Source organism: Phoca vitulina, unplaced genomic scaffold, assembly GCF_004348235.1.
Source record: "Phoca vitulina isolate PV1807 unplaced genomic scaffold, GSC_HSeal_1.0 scaffold23, whole genome shotgun sequence".
Classification (NCBI taxonomy): Eukaryota; Metazoa; Chordata; class Mammalia; order Carnivora; family Phocidae; genus Phoca; species Phoca vitulina.
The window spans coordinates 20,231,795-20,247,464 of record NW_022589726.1 but is presented as its reverse complement, the minus strand read 5'-3'; the positions used below and the strand labels follow the sequence as shown (position 1 = coordinate 20,247,464).

The 15,670-nt window shown below is 41.5% G+C and overlaps 1 protein-coding gene across 4 annotated transcripts in view; it reads left to right on the top strand.

Moving 5' to 3' along the window:
* Positions 1–15,670, top strand: part of DIP2B (disco interacting protein 2 homolog B) — a 221,428-nt gene that overhangs the window by 85,661 nt on the left and 120,097 nt on the right. For all 4 annotated transcript variants that reach the window (XM_032420670.1, XM_032420669.1, XM_032420668.1 and 1 more), the window contains exon 2: positions 15,218–15,289. In XM_032420670.1, the coding sequence (XP_032276561.1) occupies positions 15,218–15,289 (72 nt within the window). The remainder of the gene's footprint in view (positions 1–15,217; positions 15,290–15,670) is intronic.

The following is a 15,670-nucleotide window of genomic DNA, read 5'->3' as shown; positions in this document are numbered from 1 at the left end:
TTTTTCTGTCTTGTTCCTTCACCATCCTTGGATTTGTCTGTCAGCGCATGGTCCGAGATGGCTGATTACCAAAATCCCAGTTCAGCCATCAGGAAGGGAGAAAAGAAGAGGCCATGCTGTAACACATTTTTTCTGTCCATACCACATTGGCCAGAACTTAGTTATTTGACCACACCTAACTATGAGGGGACTGGGGAATGTGGTCTTTATCCAGTAGTTGTTTTGCCCAGCTAAAAATTCTATTATGTAAGACAAAAGAAGAGATGATGGCGGCACTTGTCTTTTCTTTAACCCCTTGGCACACAAATTGCTTATGCTTGGCTTTTTTTTCTTTTATACTTGGCTTTTATAATGATGTTTCATCATCTTTCATGTTCTGTTAAAACATAATTACATTCTGAAAAAAATCTTCATTCTGAAAATAACTGTATTACAAAATCACATTTCAAATAGGATAGGGAATAAGGAAATTGTATTTCAAATTCATGACAGTATTTGTAATACAAGAATTTTAATAAATTTTTTTAAAATTCTAAGTCTATAGCTATAGCACTTAAACATAATTGAACACCAGCATTTGATTATTTCTAGCATTTATTGTGGAATAATGGCTTTTCTTGTGACTACCACCACTGTCATGAGGAGTGTTTATCCTGCTTAATATTCACATTTCATATATAGATGGCATTCAGAGTTTATTTTTTTGTAATACTCTATTCGTACATGAGGTGGTATCTTGTTTGAGGGGCAAGTGTGGACAAAGAATGGTGTACTTAGTTTTTTGTTATTATTGAGGGTATGTAGCAGTTGTGGTGTTTTTTTCCCTTTAATTCCTAATTTTGATTGTGATTAGTACATTGAGTGAAGTACAGGAAATATCTGTTCAAACTCTGAAGTATTATTCCTCGCATTGTTGTCTTTGCTATTTTAGGAAGGAATTTGTTATTGTTTTTTTTTTTTTCCCCTTCAAGTGAAACTACAGGAAAGAAGTAGATTTTTTGGTAATGATATTGGAGATTTAAATATCTCTAGGGGAACAATAGACACACACACACACTCCATACTTTATCAGCCAAACCAAAAGTTACAGCTCCTAAACATTGGTGGATAGGTGTTTTATAAAATTACAAGTTGTGTATAAGAATCCTTAAGCAGTTCATATTTCTTTCTTTTGCTCTACTTTTTTACCTACTAAGGATATCAGCTCTTGGACTACTGAAATGCTATTGCAGCTTTCTACTGCAAATTATGTAGCTGCAAGATCATTTTTATTCTTTTCGCTTGTTTCTCTACCCTTGCTCAGAAAGCCTCTATTCCTGAGGATTATTAACATCAAGCATGAATTCTTTTGCTGAGGTTGCATTGAGGGGTGTGGGTTGTTTTTATTTAATCTTTAAAAATAGTGACCACCGGTTAGTTATTTTAAATTTCACCATGGTAAAAGAGGAACCAGCGGTAACATCTGGCTGTCTTTTATGAATGTTTGATCAAGGGTGGACCTTGTTGGATTTAGGAACTCCCTTTTCCTCGCCACCACTGCCTCTGATGGTTTTCTTCATTTCCCTCTTCCTGCCTCTGCCTCTTTCCCTAGTAATGAATCCCTTCGGTCACTCTTCCAACAGACCTATCCCCTGCCCCCCCCCAGCTTCCACCACCACGTCCCCCAAAGCTTCTCCCTGCACCAGTAATAATCCTTTCATTGACAGGCTCTGCTCTTCCCCCAGGCCATTATGAGGCCCAAGAAAATTTCAATTTTTAGTGTTTCTTCTCAAACATAAACTAATCTTCGGTCTTCTCTATTCTTTATCACATTTACGTGATTTTTGTCTTTAGTAGTTTTTTTGTTGTTTGTTTTGTTTTTAATGGGTCGAAAGTGAGAAAAGAAAAGCAAGTATGGGAAGTAGGAAAGGAGAACTGGCCTAGCGGGGAACCTTTATATACCCTCCAGATTTCCCTTCCCTGATTCCTTTCAGCTCTCTCCGTTTGGAATCCTGTCATTTCTTCCTGAGGGTAATGTGTTCTGCCATCCCAAGATGGATCCTGAGTGTATTTCTCCTAGAAGCTTTAAAAAGTTAAAGAAGTTAGGTTGATAGTACTGCAGATCATTTATTCAACAAATAATTGGTTATTGATCAATAAATACTTGCTAGCCTGGATCCCATCATCCTTCCTTCCTTTCATCCTCCTTTCCTCTTAAACCCCAGCTCTAAGCAGCCATCTGGCAGGGACTGCTGGGGAGAATCACAAAACTGGAAATCGGTGCCACTAAAAGTTCTGTTCTGTCTCCCTGAGCCCTCAGCAGTGCCTGGCACACTCTCCATTTCTTCAGTTAACTCCCTCTGCCATTAGAGCGGCAGATGCCATTGAGGGCTTACTCTGTGCCAGGAACTAAGAACTTTGCTTGTATTATCTTTTTAATCCCCATAACAACACATTAGGTTCTATTGTTTTTGTTTTACGGTTGAGGTAGTTGAAGCTTAGAGACGTTAACTAGCTTTTTCAGACACAACTGGCTACCAACCAACCGGCAGAGCCCAGACTGTCGCCTCTGTCAGCTTCAGAGCGTGTGCCTCCCATTCCTCTAGTGGCAGCTCAGCGTCTTTACTAAAACCCTTTCTTCCAGCTCTCTGGTCCTTCTCAGCAAAGAGCCTTAGAGAGGCAGCTTTCAGCAGTGGTTAAAGAGCTGGGACCGTGGAGCGAGACCATCTGGTTTGAAGCTGGCTCTCCCAGTGTGTGTCCTTGTGCAGGTCACAGTCTCCCTGTGCCTCACTTTGTCACCTGAAAACTGGGACCAAAAACTTGCTTCCTTTCTTAGAGAAAGAGATATTAAAGTCCTGTAATACTTCCAGTCTTTCATGCATCTTGACAAACACAGAAAATGATAATATTTGTTCAGTACAACGGGATGGAAAAGGCTGTTTGCCTACTTGAGGTGGCTGCCCCAGGGTTTCCAGCTCCTGTAAGCTCTGCCTGGCTGACCCAAGGGCTGAGGATAAACATTTCCACACCCATAAAGCACTCACAGAGAGAGGACACATACCACGTTCCCAGCATAGGTTGAGAAGCCATGGAGCTAACCCATGAGGGAGCCCATGCCCCCAGCTCTGGATCCATTCCTTCTAATCTCTTCAGGAATTTTCATCTTTGTCAGTTACCTTGTTCCTTTGCTATATTTGATCATGTTCCTCCCCTGCTTCAAGGCCTTCAATGGCTTTCTCTCTTATATGGAGTAAAATCCCAAATCCTTCAAATGGTGTCCAGCGCCCTGCGGGGTCTGGGCTCCCACTGCCTCCAGAGCCTCATCTCATCCCGCTTGCTGCATGGAACTGGCTTTCAGCTGTGCTCCCTCCCACCCAGACCCGCCCCACTCACAGTCTTCACTGGGGATATGTGAAGCATACCACTGTGGGTCCACAGCTCCCTGCCCCCAGCTCCTGTTCCATTTTCAAAATACTTAGACATCTCTGTTTTTCTTAGGTCTCAGCTTAAATGTCACTTCCTCAGAGCAGCCTTCCGCAGCTGCCCAGACAAGGCCAGGACCGGTCTTGAACCTGCCCACAGTCGTACTGAGCACTGTGCCTGCAGCAGCCTCTGTCGGAGGTCTCAGCCCCCTGGACGTGACCTCTTTATAAGCCCTTAGCCCACTTGTAATTCACTCACTAATTATATGATTGCTTTTGGATGTCTCTCTGTGCTGGAAGAGACTAGACTGTAAACTTCATGACCATGATTAAGTTTCAGGACCGTGTCTGTTCTCTTCTGTCTCATACCTCTAAAGTAATGCTCTGCAGGTAAGAAGATCTTAGTATTTGTTTCAACCTCTTTCTGTCAGTGTTTCAACCTCTTTCTAATAGCTCTTTCTCTATAACATATAAATTTGTCCTTCTTTAAGAAAAAGAAAGACTAACTCCCCTTGACTCTGTAGCCTCCTATAGAGACTCCCCCATATCTCGTTCACTTTATAACAAAACATATTGAAAGAAAGAATCTGTTACTCTCATTTCACCTCTTATCCACTCTTCAGTATTATAAATATTTCTGTCTTCTTCCTTCACCGTTCCTTTAAAACTGTTCTTATCTGGGCCCCTGTTGATCTAGCTGTCAAATCCTGCAGGTGTTTTTCAGTCCTTATTTTACATGTGACAATACATTATTCGTCGTCGTTTTCTCCCTTTCCCTCTCCTTCCTCTCCCTCTCCCTCCATTCCCCCCCCATTCCCTCCTGGTGTCCGTGCTGTGCCCCAGTATCATCTAGTTTTCCTCTCCTCATTCTTTACATGTTAGTTTTCTCCCAGATTCCTTTTCTGGCTGCCATCTCTTCTCACACTGCATTCCTTCTGATGATATCATTCACACCCAAGCCTTCACTTACCACCTCCTACGCTGATGCTGAACATCTATATGTCTGTCCTAGAACTCATCTATCTCATTGCCTACTGGATATCTTCCTTTGGTCCTGACTTGCCACACATAATAATGCCAGGCAAGTGGCATTCAGCAAACGATCAGAAGCAGCCTTACATGTAGAGCTCATTGGATCCTCATTCCTACAGATGAGGAAAGGGAGGCCCAGAGAAGTACAGTGGCTTGCCCAGGACCCAGAGAGCTGGTTTGGAGCAACTAGGGAAGAAAACCCGTCTCCCGACACCTAGAATCTGAGATTGTAAATCTGTGCCATACACATAAAGATAATCTGTTTTCTGTCCCACTGGAAAAGCCCTTGCCACTGACCCAGACGAACTGTTCATTTTGTGATCCACATACTCTAGCAGTGGCAGTGTTCTCCCTACTTAAACTTTTCCCTGTGTACCTTTGGTTTCCAGTATGAATTGGCTACCAACAAAATTCTTTATCTGTTTATAAATTTTCACTTTATTTCTGCACTTGCTAGATGACATACTTAGATTTTGAGCCGTTGTTAATTTTTTCTATACCATCGATAAGGAATGCCTAGCACATGACCTGTTTACTTCAGATTCAGTGATTGGTGTAGATGTTATTACTTATGCTTAGTTTTTAAAAATTATTCTGATATATACCAGAAGAAAGGCAGAGTAATATATCCAGCTGTTCTCAAAAGGAACAGTTTCCTGACTTCTGAGGAAACATAAAGATAAAAGTCAGGTAGAGAAGTTATAAAAATACTACCTTTTTTTACTCCCTGACTTTTTCTGGGATTTTTTTTTCCCTCGGCATTTGCAGCCCTATATTGTCACAACACCCATAGTCAGAGGCATGGAATCCTGTTCTGTGCGTAGTGGCACTATTTCATTTACATAAATTTACATATATTCATTTTAACTAATCTCTGCTCATTTCTGGTTTAGATATTTGTACCTCCTCTTTGATGTCAGTTTTCCTTCTTTTAGACTACTAGCACCCAAAGTAACTAATTTTGTTGGCTCTTATTGCTAAAGATCTAGTACCCTGATGTGTCTTTAGACATGACATCCAGTCTCTCCTCTTTGTTGTTGTTGTTGTTAAAGAAAACCTAATCCCGAATTTTCTAGGTAACCCTTTTGAGGCTAAAGCTATTGTTGGGACTTACGGGTGGGGCTGGGGCTGGAGTGGTGTCAACTAAAACTAGTTGAATGTGTGCTGTGTGCCAGGGACTTTTGCATTTATTCTCTCATTTAAGACTCCTCTTAAGCACTCAAGGTAGGAGTTATTCCAGTTTCACCTATTATGAAACTGAGGCCGACTTGTTCAGTAACTTGTCATGGAGCCAGTAAATTGGCAGACTCGGGGTCCAAACCCAGACCTGCCTCATGCTAGAACCCATGCTTTTCCTACCGACTGAACCATCTCGGGATTCCTCCTGCTCTCTTTGGACATCCAGGTCATTTGTATAGCAGATTTCTTATTTGCAGACATAGTTTTTCTAATGGACAAATGAACATACCTTTTGCATTAGATGGATTAATTGAGCCAGCTGCCTGCTGATGTAGTCAGGCTGAGAGTTCAATTTCTCAGTGTGTTTCAAGCGTTTTACTCTGTTGCTTTTTATTTGTTTGAACTTGCTTGATGCCTTAGGTGAAATACCATCTGTAAGAAGTCATATATTATTTGACCTAGAAAACAGAACTGTGCAGCCAAAACTATTCTGTGGTTTGAGTTTTGGAAGAAAGCAACCTGGGCTTATTCTCAAGTTCTTGACGTGGAAAATGTCTAGTTATTGTCCTAAATGAGGTGAGAGGACATCTACTGAGAGTGGAAATTTGAATGTCCTGAAGTTAATTTCCTTGAAAATCTTTTGTAAGATTAGCAAGTTTGAGTTAAAAGAAGACTATAGCTTTTATAGGCTGCCAGTTGAACTTTTAGAACGGCTGATTTTTGTTTTCAAAAGAAAAATTAGATTAAAATAAAAATTCTTCTTTCAACAGATTGAAGTATTTTAACAGAGATTTATTTCTGGCTAAACTCTGAAAATATTGTAGCTTTCGCTCTTCTCTCAACATAGGATTAATTCTATACCTGTGTGTAGAAAGAAACTACAAGGAGTTTTAAAAAATAATTCAACGTTTTTAATTCCTTAGAATCCTGTTGGCCACTTTTAGTTCAGATATGGCAAGAAAAATAGGGAAAGACAAAGGCCAAAATGCCCTGTAGCTGGTTTAAGGGGTAAGGCCATTGTTCTGTGTGACTGTGAACCTCTCCCACTCCTCCTGCAGCTGAAGTGGTTAGGACTCTGTGTAAATAAAAACAGTGCTTTTAGAAAAAAAATTCATATTTGTTGTGAGTCTTTATCACGTCTAGAAGGAGGATATTTGGAGGATGGGTGGCTGATGTATGTAATTCATTGAATAGAATTGTTGTAAGGAGAACATGATAAAATTTAATAATAAAAATTGTTCTTGGTCTTCTAGCCAGCATCTCCTGGATAGGATCCAAATCCTCTGCCTTTTTAAGTTTTGCTAAGATCTACTTCATTCACATTCTCAGCTATATTTTTGGCTCTTCGTCTATATGTGTCTCTTTACATTTCTGATGTGTAAATGGCCATAACCCCAGTCCTAGTTCCCCATCTCCAGCCATAACCAACATGTACCACCTTCCTGGTCTAAGATTTACATGTCGAGGATAGGAGTTACTAGATAGAGGTATATTGGAAGATGGTAACTCTAGAAGTTTTTCTTCTTAGTTTCTCATTTCTTTCCCTCCTAATTACTACTTAACAAAAAAGAAAGGCCACATTCTCTGTTAGCTGAATATTTAGTAATGAAGTATAATGACTTTTTGCTGATTGTTTTTTAACTGCAGTTGGACCCAGTTTCCACAGTTGGCTGTCTCATTTAAAAGGTAATTAAAGAGACAATTCATGCAGGGTCCTGCTTGGGGGGTGGGGGTGGATTTTTAATGCCTTCTGGAAAGTCATCTATATTTTGGAGTGAGTCAGAAAAATTGTTTATCTCATGTTGTTCATTTTATGAACAATAGATTAGTTTTATACTTTTATTGCATCTGATTTGGGGGCCACCTACAAATAAACAATGGACAAAGAACAGTAAGAAAAGGCCGGAGACCCAGATTCTAGTCTCGCTGTGTGTCTTTAAGCAAGCCGTTTATCTTTTCACATCTCAGTTTCTTGTCCTGTAGTAGAGAGGATGTCTTTTCTGTTTATTAAAGGGGATTTTTAGGCAAATCAGATGAATTAATACCCGAATATTTTGGAAAGTTGGAATGCTGGTTGTGTTATATAGAGGCATTTAATTAAGAAAGAAGTAAAATTGTGGACCCATGAGATAAATATCAGCCTTGAACTTCAGGTGTCTGGAGCACCCATGGCCTGGAGGAGCAGCAGTAGGGACAGTGTCTATTCTTCAGAGATTGAATTCACAGCTTTTATAGCCTTCTGTTGCTCCAGGTCTGCTATTCTCTTCCACAGCTATGGGTTTGAGAACAGTCCTGACCATCATCCTTCAGGACCCAACCCAAGAGCAACTTCTGTGATGTCTTCCCAGTCTTTTGGAGGCCAAATTTGTAGCTTCTCTCTGAAAAATGAATATAGGGTAGTATTTAGGAGGAGGGGTCCTGGAGCCAGGACTGCCTGGGTTCAGATCCTAAGCATAGCGCCTACTAAGCATGACTGACAAGTAGCTTAAACTTTCTGTCGCTCAGTAGCCTCACCTATAAAATGGGACTGATAATAATATTACCTTATAAGGGATGTTGTGAGGCTCTTGGAACAGAGACTGTTATATATAGTAAGCCCTCGATGAGCTGTTAAGTACTTACTTATTCTTGGAGTATTGTAATTATTTTTTATTACCATTATTTTTTTTTATTCCCTTAGAATTTTGTACACGATCTCTAGTGTAGCACTTGTCACTTTTATTGTAGTTATTTGTTCAGATCAGGAACTTCTTAAAGACATAGATACTGTTTTATTAACACTCTGCATGTCATTTGTTCATTGCTCAAAAATGTTTTTGTGACATCCCAAAGTCCCTCAAACCGTTGCCACCCCTGACTGAATCGGTATGACTTTAAGGCAGGGCTGCAGTGGCACATGCCTTTTTATTTCCATTGGAGCAGAAAGAGTTTATGGCTGGAACTGTAATCCTTGCTCCCTGTCCATCAAGATTATCCATACATACCATTTGGTGACCCTCCAGAATTTCCTAAGCCCTGTGTTTAGGTAGCACCTAATTGCTCAGGGTGCCGTACAAGGTCATCTCTGAAAATTACTTAGTGTTGCTCTGCTTCTCTCTGGGAGGTAAAATCCTAAAGGAACCCTCAAACATGGCCGTATCCACACAGAGCCAGTCAGCAGCAGAGGAAAATGAGTAAACCGCTGAGTGACTGCATCATTAGGAGTTTATGTCCTATTTCTGATATTAGAATGCAAGGCCAGACCCCAGCCACAATGTCACCTGCTCTGTAAAGCTTTCCTTTCTCTACCCAGGCAGAGCTCACGGTGCTTCCTGTGGGTCCCGTACTGTATTTGCTGTGCCTCCCTCCCACAGCACTCAGTTACGGAGTATTAGCCACGTTGTTTGCCTTCCTCTTCTCTCTCTGCGACACAGCTGCCCACCCCAACCCCCACCTGGCCAGTAGGGTAGCCCTCAGTAGGCTTTCACTAAAAGTTTGTTGATATTGGTACTTTCTAGAGCCCAGACCCCATTCCAAATAGTCTCAATCACCATAAAAACTTAGCAAGACAGCTATTACTGTTACCCATTTTACAGACATGGAAACTGAGACTTATCAAGAGGTTAAGTAAAACTTGTCTAGAGGCAGCGAGCCAGGAAGTGGCAAGGCTGTGCTCCAGACGTAGTTCTTTCTAGCACAGACTCTTTAAGTGCTAGCCACAGCATCATGCCACCTCATCAGTGTAAACAGACACTCAAACGGCCGACCAGTTTGTAGGACTAGTCCTCTCTCACTGCTGACCTCCGAGAGGCTTGTGTTGGCTAGCAGGCTCACACACACCTCTTCCCAGCCCCCTCTTCACTCTGCTTAAAGATGATTCCTGGCTGCCTGTGCCGAGCTGCTTTCATTGACCCTGGGTAGGCGAGGAGGGAAATCGGGAACATACTTCCTTTAGGTTCCGCCTCACACATGGATCTTTCTATTTGTCTGGTTTTGGCTGTTCAGTATTGTGGCACTGCCTAGCGACTGGGCAGTCTGTCATGTGGATCCCTGTATCTTCTCACAGGCTGGGTGCCTCCACACTGCTGGGGGCTGCAGACCCCCGGAAGTGGCTGCTCTCCTAAGTGCGTACGTGGGCAGAGAAATACGTTACCCTAGTGGGAGGGGAAGGCTAATCCTTTCTTTATTTGTGTAGTTCTCAAAAAACTTGAACAACAGGTTTAACTTAGATCTGTGCCATTTTAATGCAAATTTTATACAGGTATAGTTATGGCACTCCTTTTTGTTTTATATGAGAGATGGCAAAAAATCTAAGAATGCCTGTGATGTGACTGAGTGTGAGCCCCCTTCCTGCTCTCCCTTGAGGCTGTGTCCCCACTGAGACAACATTCTTCCCCTCTTCTCTTGTCCCCTCCTCACATTAAGTCAGAACTGCCCAGCACACTGCAGACATGATTCTCTATCAGGCAATCCAAACTTGCCTGATTTTTAAAGACTCATTGGAAGGCACTGGTTAGAAATACAGGAGCTGGGCTTAATCCAGACTTAGTGAATCAGAATCTTCACGCTAGGGGCTGGGAATTTTTTTGTTTTTTTAAGATTTTCTTATTTATTTATTTATTTAAACATGTTAGAGATTTTTTTTTTTTTAAGTATTTTATTTATTTGACAGAGAGAGGCACAGCGAGAGAGGGAACACAAGCAGGGGGAGTGGGAGAGGGAGAAGCAGGCTTCCCGCGGAGCAGGGAGCCCAATGAGGGGCTCAATCCCAGGACCCTGGGATCATGACCTGAGCCAAAGGCAGACGCTCAACGACTGAGCCACCCAGGCGCCCCTATCTATTTCTTTTAGAGAGAGAGTACGGGGGAGAGGAAGAGGGAGAGAGAGAATCCTAAAGCAGACTCACTGCTGAGCGGGGAGCCCAACACAGGGCTCCATCCCGGGACCCAGAGATCATGACCTGAACCAAAACCAAGAGTCAGCTGCTTAACTGATTGAGCCACCCAGGTGCCCCAGGAATTTGTATTTTTACAAGTTCCTCAGGTGATTCTCAAAAATTGGGTGTTTGGGAAATGTTGCCTTAGTGCAGCAAACACTGGTTAACTAGCAGTGGTGAGAATAAGAGCACAGACTGTCGGTGGACAGTGACTGAGATGTGGAATAACAACTTCAGTTAGGCGGGCTGACTGAATTCCTTCGGTCTGGTCTTGCCCTCTGGCTAAGGGATACATCGATATCTGGTGCAGTTCCTATAGGTTTTAATGCCCAGTGATCTTATGGACTATATTCCTCCCTTCAGCGGGCCAGGTGCAGCTTTTCTGGTCACCTTTGAAGTCTAGCTGTCCAATTTCAGTAAACTTGGTTCACTGAATTTCTTTCCCTGGGCCTTTCAGCTCTTGCTAATGTAAAGCCCTCTCTTTCTCCCGTTTCCAGTTTTCCACCCAAGTACACATGTCTCTGATTTGTTCTTCTCTCACTGCCTCCACCTTACGAATTCATTCTGTCACTCATTCAGCAAGTGTCTATTGTGCCAGGCTGTGGGCGGGCTACAGAGATGAACGCAACACAATCCCTGTCCTCAAGTGCACAGTCTAGTAGAGACACAGATGTGTAAACAAATAATTAAAGTACCAGTGATGTGTCACATGCTGTTCTAGCGTATGCAGAGTTGAAGGGGTACTGAGAAGTGACGAAGAGGGGTGGCAGGTGTCACAGAGAAGGTGACTTTTGAGCATGGTCTTGTGGTCATAGAAAAAAGAGAGGGCATTTTAAAGGCTCGTCAGCAGAGTCCGCACATTCTTATTGCAGTTCATCTTCTAGGTCTCCTTAAATGGCTTTGCTCATTTATGGATCTAATGGAGCTGATTGTCATGGCTGAATTGGACTCCATTGATTGACTTTTTACAAAACCTGAGATGGTTAGTTGATTAACTTCCAAGATACTAGGTCTACCAGTTTGTCCCACGATCAGTTGCTGACAGTAAATAATTGAGACTCTAAACCCTGAAGAAAGCTTAAAAAGGCCTTTCACTTTAAAAGATGTGTTCTGAGGCAGCAGAAGTGGTCTTTGTGCCCTTCGGGGAGTGGGATGTATGTGTACAGTGGAAATAGGGAAGCTTGTGAGTGGGAAATGGGACAGGAGAATGCTCCATTGTTTCTTTTGCAATAAAAGACTTGATTTCCTCTTTTTTAAGAGGGGTTCCCTTGGTAGGCTCCCACATCTCGGTTAGTTGTGTGTAATGCTGGAGATTACCTAAACTCTTCAGTTTGCTAATTTGACAAGATTTGGGTTTTTTTTCCAAAAAATGCACTGCAGGTTTCTCTTCTTTCACTAGAGAAGCAAAGATGAAGGGCCATTGTGATTCAGTTTGTGCGGTCTAGTAAGTAGTTGTGATTGTAGTTTTAAATTATTTATTGTTTCTTGAAATAATGGATGTTCATTGTAGAAAAATGAGAAAATACAGACAAGCAAAAAGGAAAAGAAGCTAAAACGAATCCATAACCTTGCAAGCCATAGCTAACCACTGTTAATATTTTGATGTGTAAAACTCCAGATTTTCTCTATGTATACGTGTGTATATAAAAATAGTTATTCCAAAAATGGAATATACTATGTAAACTGTTCAGTATCTTGCCTTTTTCCCTGTTATATATGTATATATACATATATATGTATCTGTGTACACACACACACACACACACAGAGTGACCATCTTATTATTTACAAATACATATCTATAGAACCATTCATTCTTAGTTGAAAGAAGTCTTTATTTTTGAGATTATGCAAATCATCCAGTCTTGTTTTCTTAAATCAAAGTCTGTTAAAGTATGTAAAACAAATGAAACCCCTCATAATTCCATTTTCCAAAGGATAAACATTAATTTAATGTATATATATTATATTGCAGATTGTTTTCTATATATATGGAAATGTATCTATTTCTATTTTTTACAAAATTAGATCCTGTTATACTTACTGTTCTGCAACTTGCATTTTACCCTTTATATATTTTAGACATCTTCCGATGCCAATACATTTGGAATACCAACCTATTATTATGTAGACCAGGGTTTCTTATCCTTAACACTTTGACATTTTGGACTGGATAATTCTTCATTGTATGACTGTCCTGTGCATTGCAGGGTACTTAGCAGCATCCCTGGCCTCTATCCCTTAGATGCCAGTAGTACCCCTTCTTCCAGTTGTGACAAAAATATCTCCGGACATTGTCAGTTGTCCCGTTGGGAACAAAATCATTCCCAGTTGAAAGCCACTGATATAGATGGTCTATAATCTATATCTAGACTCCTTCCAGTTTTTTAATTTTTTTTATTTTTTAGATTTTATTTTTTATTTATTTGACAGAGACACAGCGAGAGAGGGAACACAAGCAGGGGGAGTGGGAGAGGGAGAAGCAGGCTTCCCGCGGAGCAGGGAGCCTGATGCAGGGCTTGATCCCAGGACTCCAGGATCATGACCTGAGCTGAAGGCAGACGCTTAACGACTGAACCACCCAGGTGCTCCTCCTTCCAGTTTTTTTATTACAAAGAATAGGTCAGGCAATATTCTTATTTGAATTTTGTGCACCATTGTGAATATTATCATTGAATAAATTCCTAAAAATGCAGCTGCTGAATCAAAATTTTGCTAGAAATTGCCAAATTACTTCAAAGAGATTGTATAAGTTTATTTTTCAGCTATATTCTCATGGTTCCAAAATGATCTCTCTTTTTTTTATTTTTTTTATTTTTTTTTTAAAGATTTTATTTATTTATTTGAGAGAGAGAGAACGAGAGACAGAGAGCATGAGAGGGAGGAGGGTCAGAGGGAGAAGCAGACTCCCCGCTGAGCAGGGAGCCCGATGCGGGACTCGATCCTGGGACTCCAGGACCATGACCTGAGCCGAAGGCAGTTGCTTAACCAACTGAGCCACCCAGGCGCCCGGATCTCTCTTTTTTTTAAATAGCCTTTATTTATTTATTTATTTTTTAGATTATTTATTTATTTATTTGACAGAGAGAGACAGCGAGAGAGGGAACACAAGCAGGGGGAGTGGGAGAGGGAGAAGTAGGCTTCCCGCGGAGTGGGGAACCCGATACGGGGCTCGATCCCAGGACCCTGGGATCATGACCTGAGCTGTAGGCAGACGCCCAACGACTGAGCCACCCAGGCGCCCCACAAAATTATCTCTCTTTCTTGAGTTCGAGATCCACATGTATCTCTTGGGCCTTTCCTAAACTCAACTTCTTCAACCCACCAAACTTGCACTTCTTACTATATTTCTCTGTCACGGAATAGCACCACCATCTGCCAGAAACCTTCTCACCCATATCCATCCAGTCACCAGATCCTGTCCAGTGTTTCTCCCAAATGTCTCTCTTAATCCGTTCACTTCTTCTTATCCCTTCTACCACTGTCTTTAATTTAGGCTACTACTAACTTGCCCAGATCACTGTGGTAGCACTGGGGTAACAGGTAGTCTCTCTGGCCTCTACCCTTGGTCCCATTCTCCTCAGGAAGAGTGAACTAACTTGCTGAACTCCACAGTCTGCGAGTGTCACTTCCCTGCTTAAGCCCTCAGTGAGCTCTGCTACCTCCCCACCGTCTACTCCATCAGTCCCGTGCTGAGGCTAACAGCAACTGACAATCACCACCCTTGGTTGCAAGTCTCTCTTGTAAATTTTAGTATATAAATTATTTTTTATGCTAAATTTTGACTTTAAAATAAAGTTTTCTCTGAATTAAAAAAAAGATTCTTTTTTTAGAAAACAATGCTTTACCATGTCAACTCACAATATATATTTATTCCCCCAGCTTTGAGTTACTCATTCTCCCTTGAATGAACTTTTGTTCTCCTGCGTTTCCTGTTCCTTTTCACCCTGCTCTCGACCCATTCATTTGCTACCTTTTCTTTAGTACCTAGTGTAGTTCTTGGCACTTCCACTACACATTTTTTCCTCTGTTAATCAGTTTATTCTTATTGCATTTGTTGCATGTGTACTTTTTGTCCTTTGTGTATGCTTTTGTTTAACCTTGTGAAAAAGACATCCAGGTACATAAATAATACAAACCAGTGAACCAAGGGGAGAAAATATGGGAATTACAGCCCTGGTTCAAGCATAGGTACTAGGATGCAGAAAGGCCTTTCAGGTATCCCATCCCAGTGCCTGAACCTCGACTTCTCCCCTGAACTAGACTTCTGATTTTACGTGGTTCCATATAGCAATATAGTTGAGTACCTCCTGGATCAGTTGCATTCATGTGGTCAAACTGAAACTTTGGAGAGATCATTGTCTGCCAGCCTTGCAGCATTCCATTTTGGTCTATCCTAAATACCAGGGAAACGAGGGGTGCCTAGAAACTCGGGAATCTCTGACATGGTATGCAGCATATTGCTCTGCTAGATTGGTGTGGAGACAAGCCCTACAATTTTCCACAAGAAGTCAGCTCCAAGACTGTGGGAAATCACACATAGCAAAATCCTTGGCAAGGAACTATACATTTTTTCCCCCTACTCTCTATGTGGTAATTCTATAACACTCTGTAATTAATTTTATTTTTACAGTGAACAACCACAGAGTAAGAATAATGCATAACCTATTTCTGTTTCTTGCTATTTTAGGGGACATCACACAGAAGGGATACGAAAAGAAAAGGTCAAAACTCCTGTCTCCCTACATCCCGCAGACACAAGGTAGGCAATGAGAAGTGGTTTAAACCTTTTCTGTATTTTTACCCCAAAGAATGCTATCTTACAGAAGATCTGTCTTGTTGGTTCCTGTTTTTTCCCTCCCTTCCTCACCAGGGGAGAGAGAAAAACGGAAGGAAAGAAAGGAGGAAATGAATCTTAATTGAGCATCTGCTGTGTGCTAGGCACTTTTAAAATACCTAAGTCATCAAATCATTTACACAGAGCTTGGGTGGTAGCGTGTATGTGCATAGCTGACGTGATTCAATGGCAGAAAATTCCAGGTCATGGAAAAACTGTATCTTATTTATGCCTGAGCACAAACTGTGGTGGAGAGGAGCAAGGGCAGCAAAGATAAGAAGTGAGAAGTATTACAAGGCAACTCAA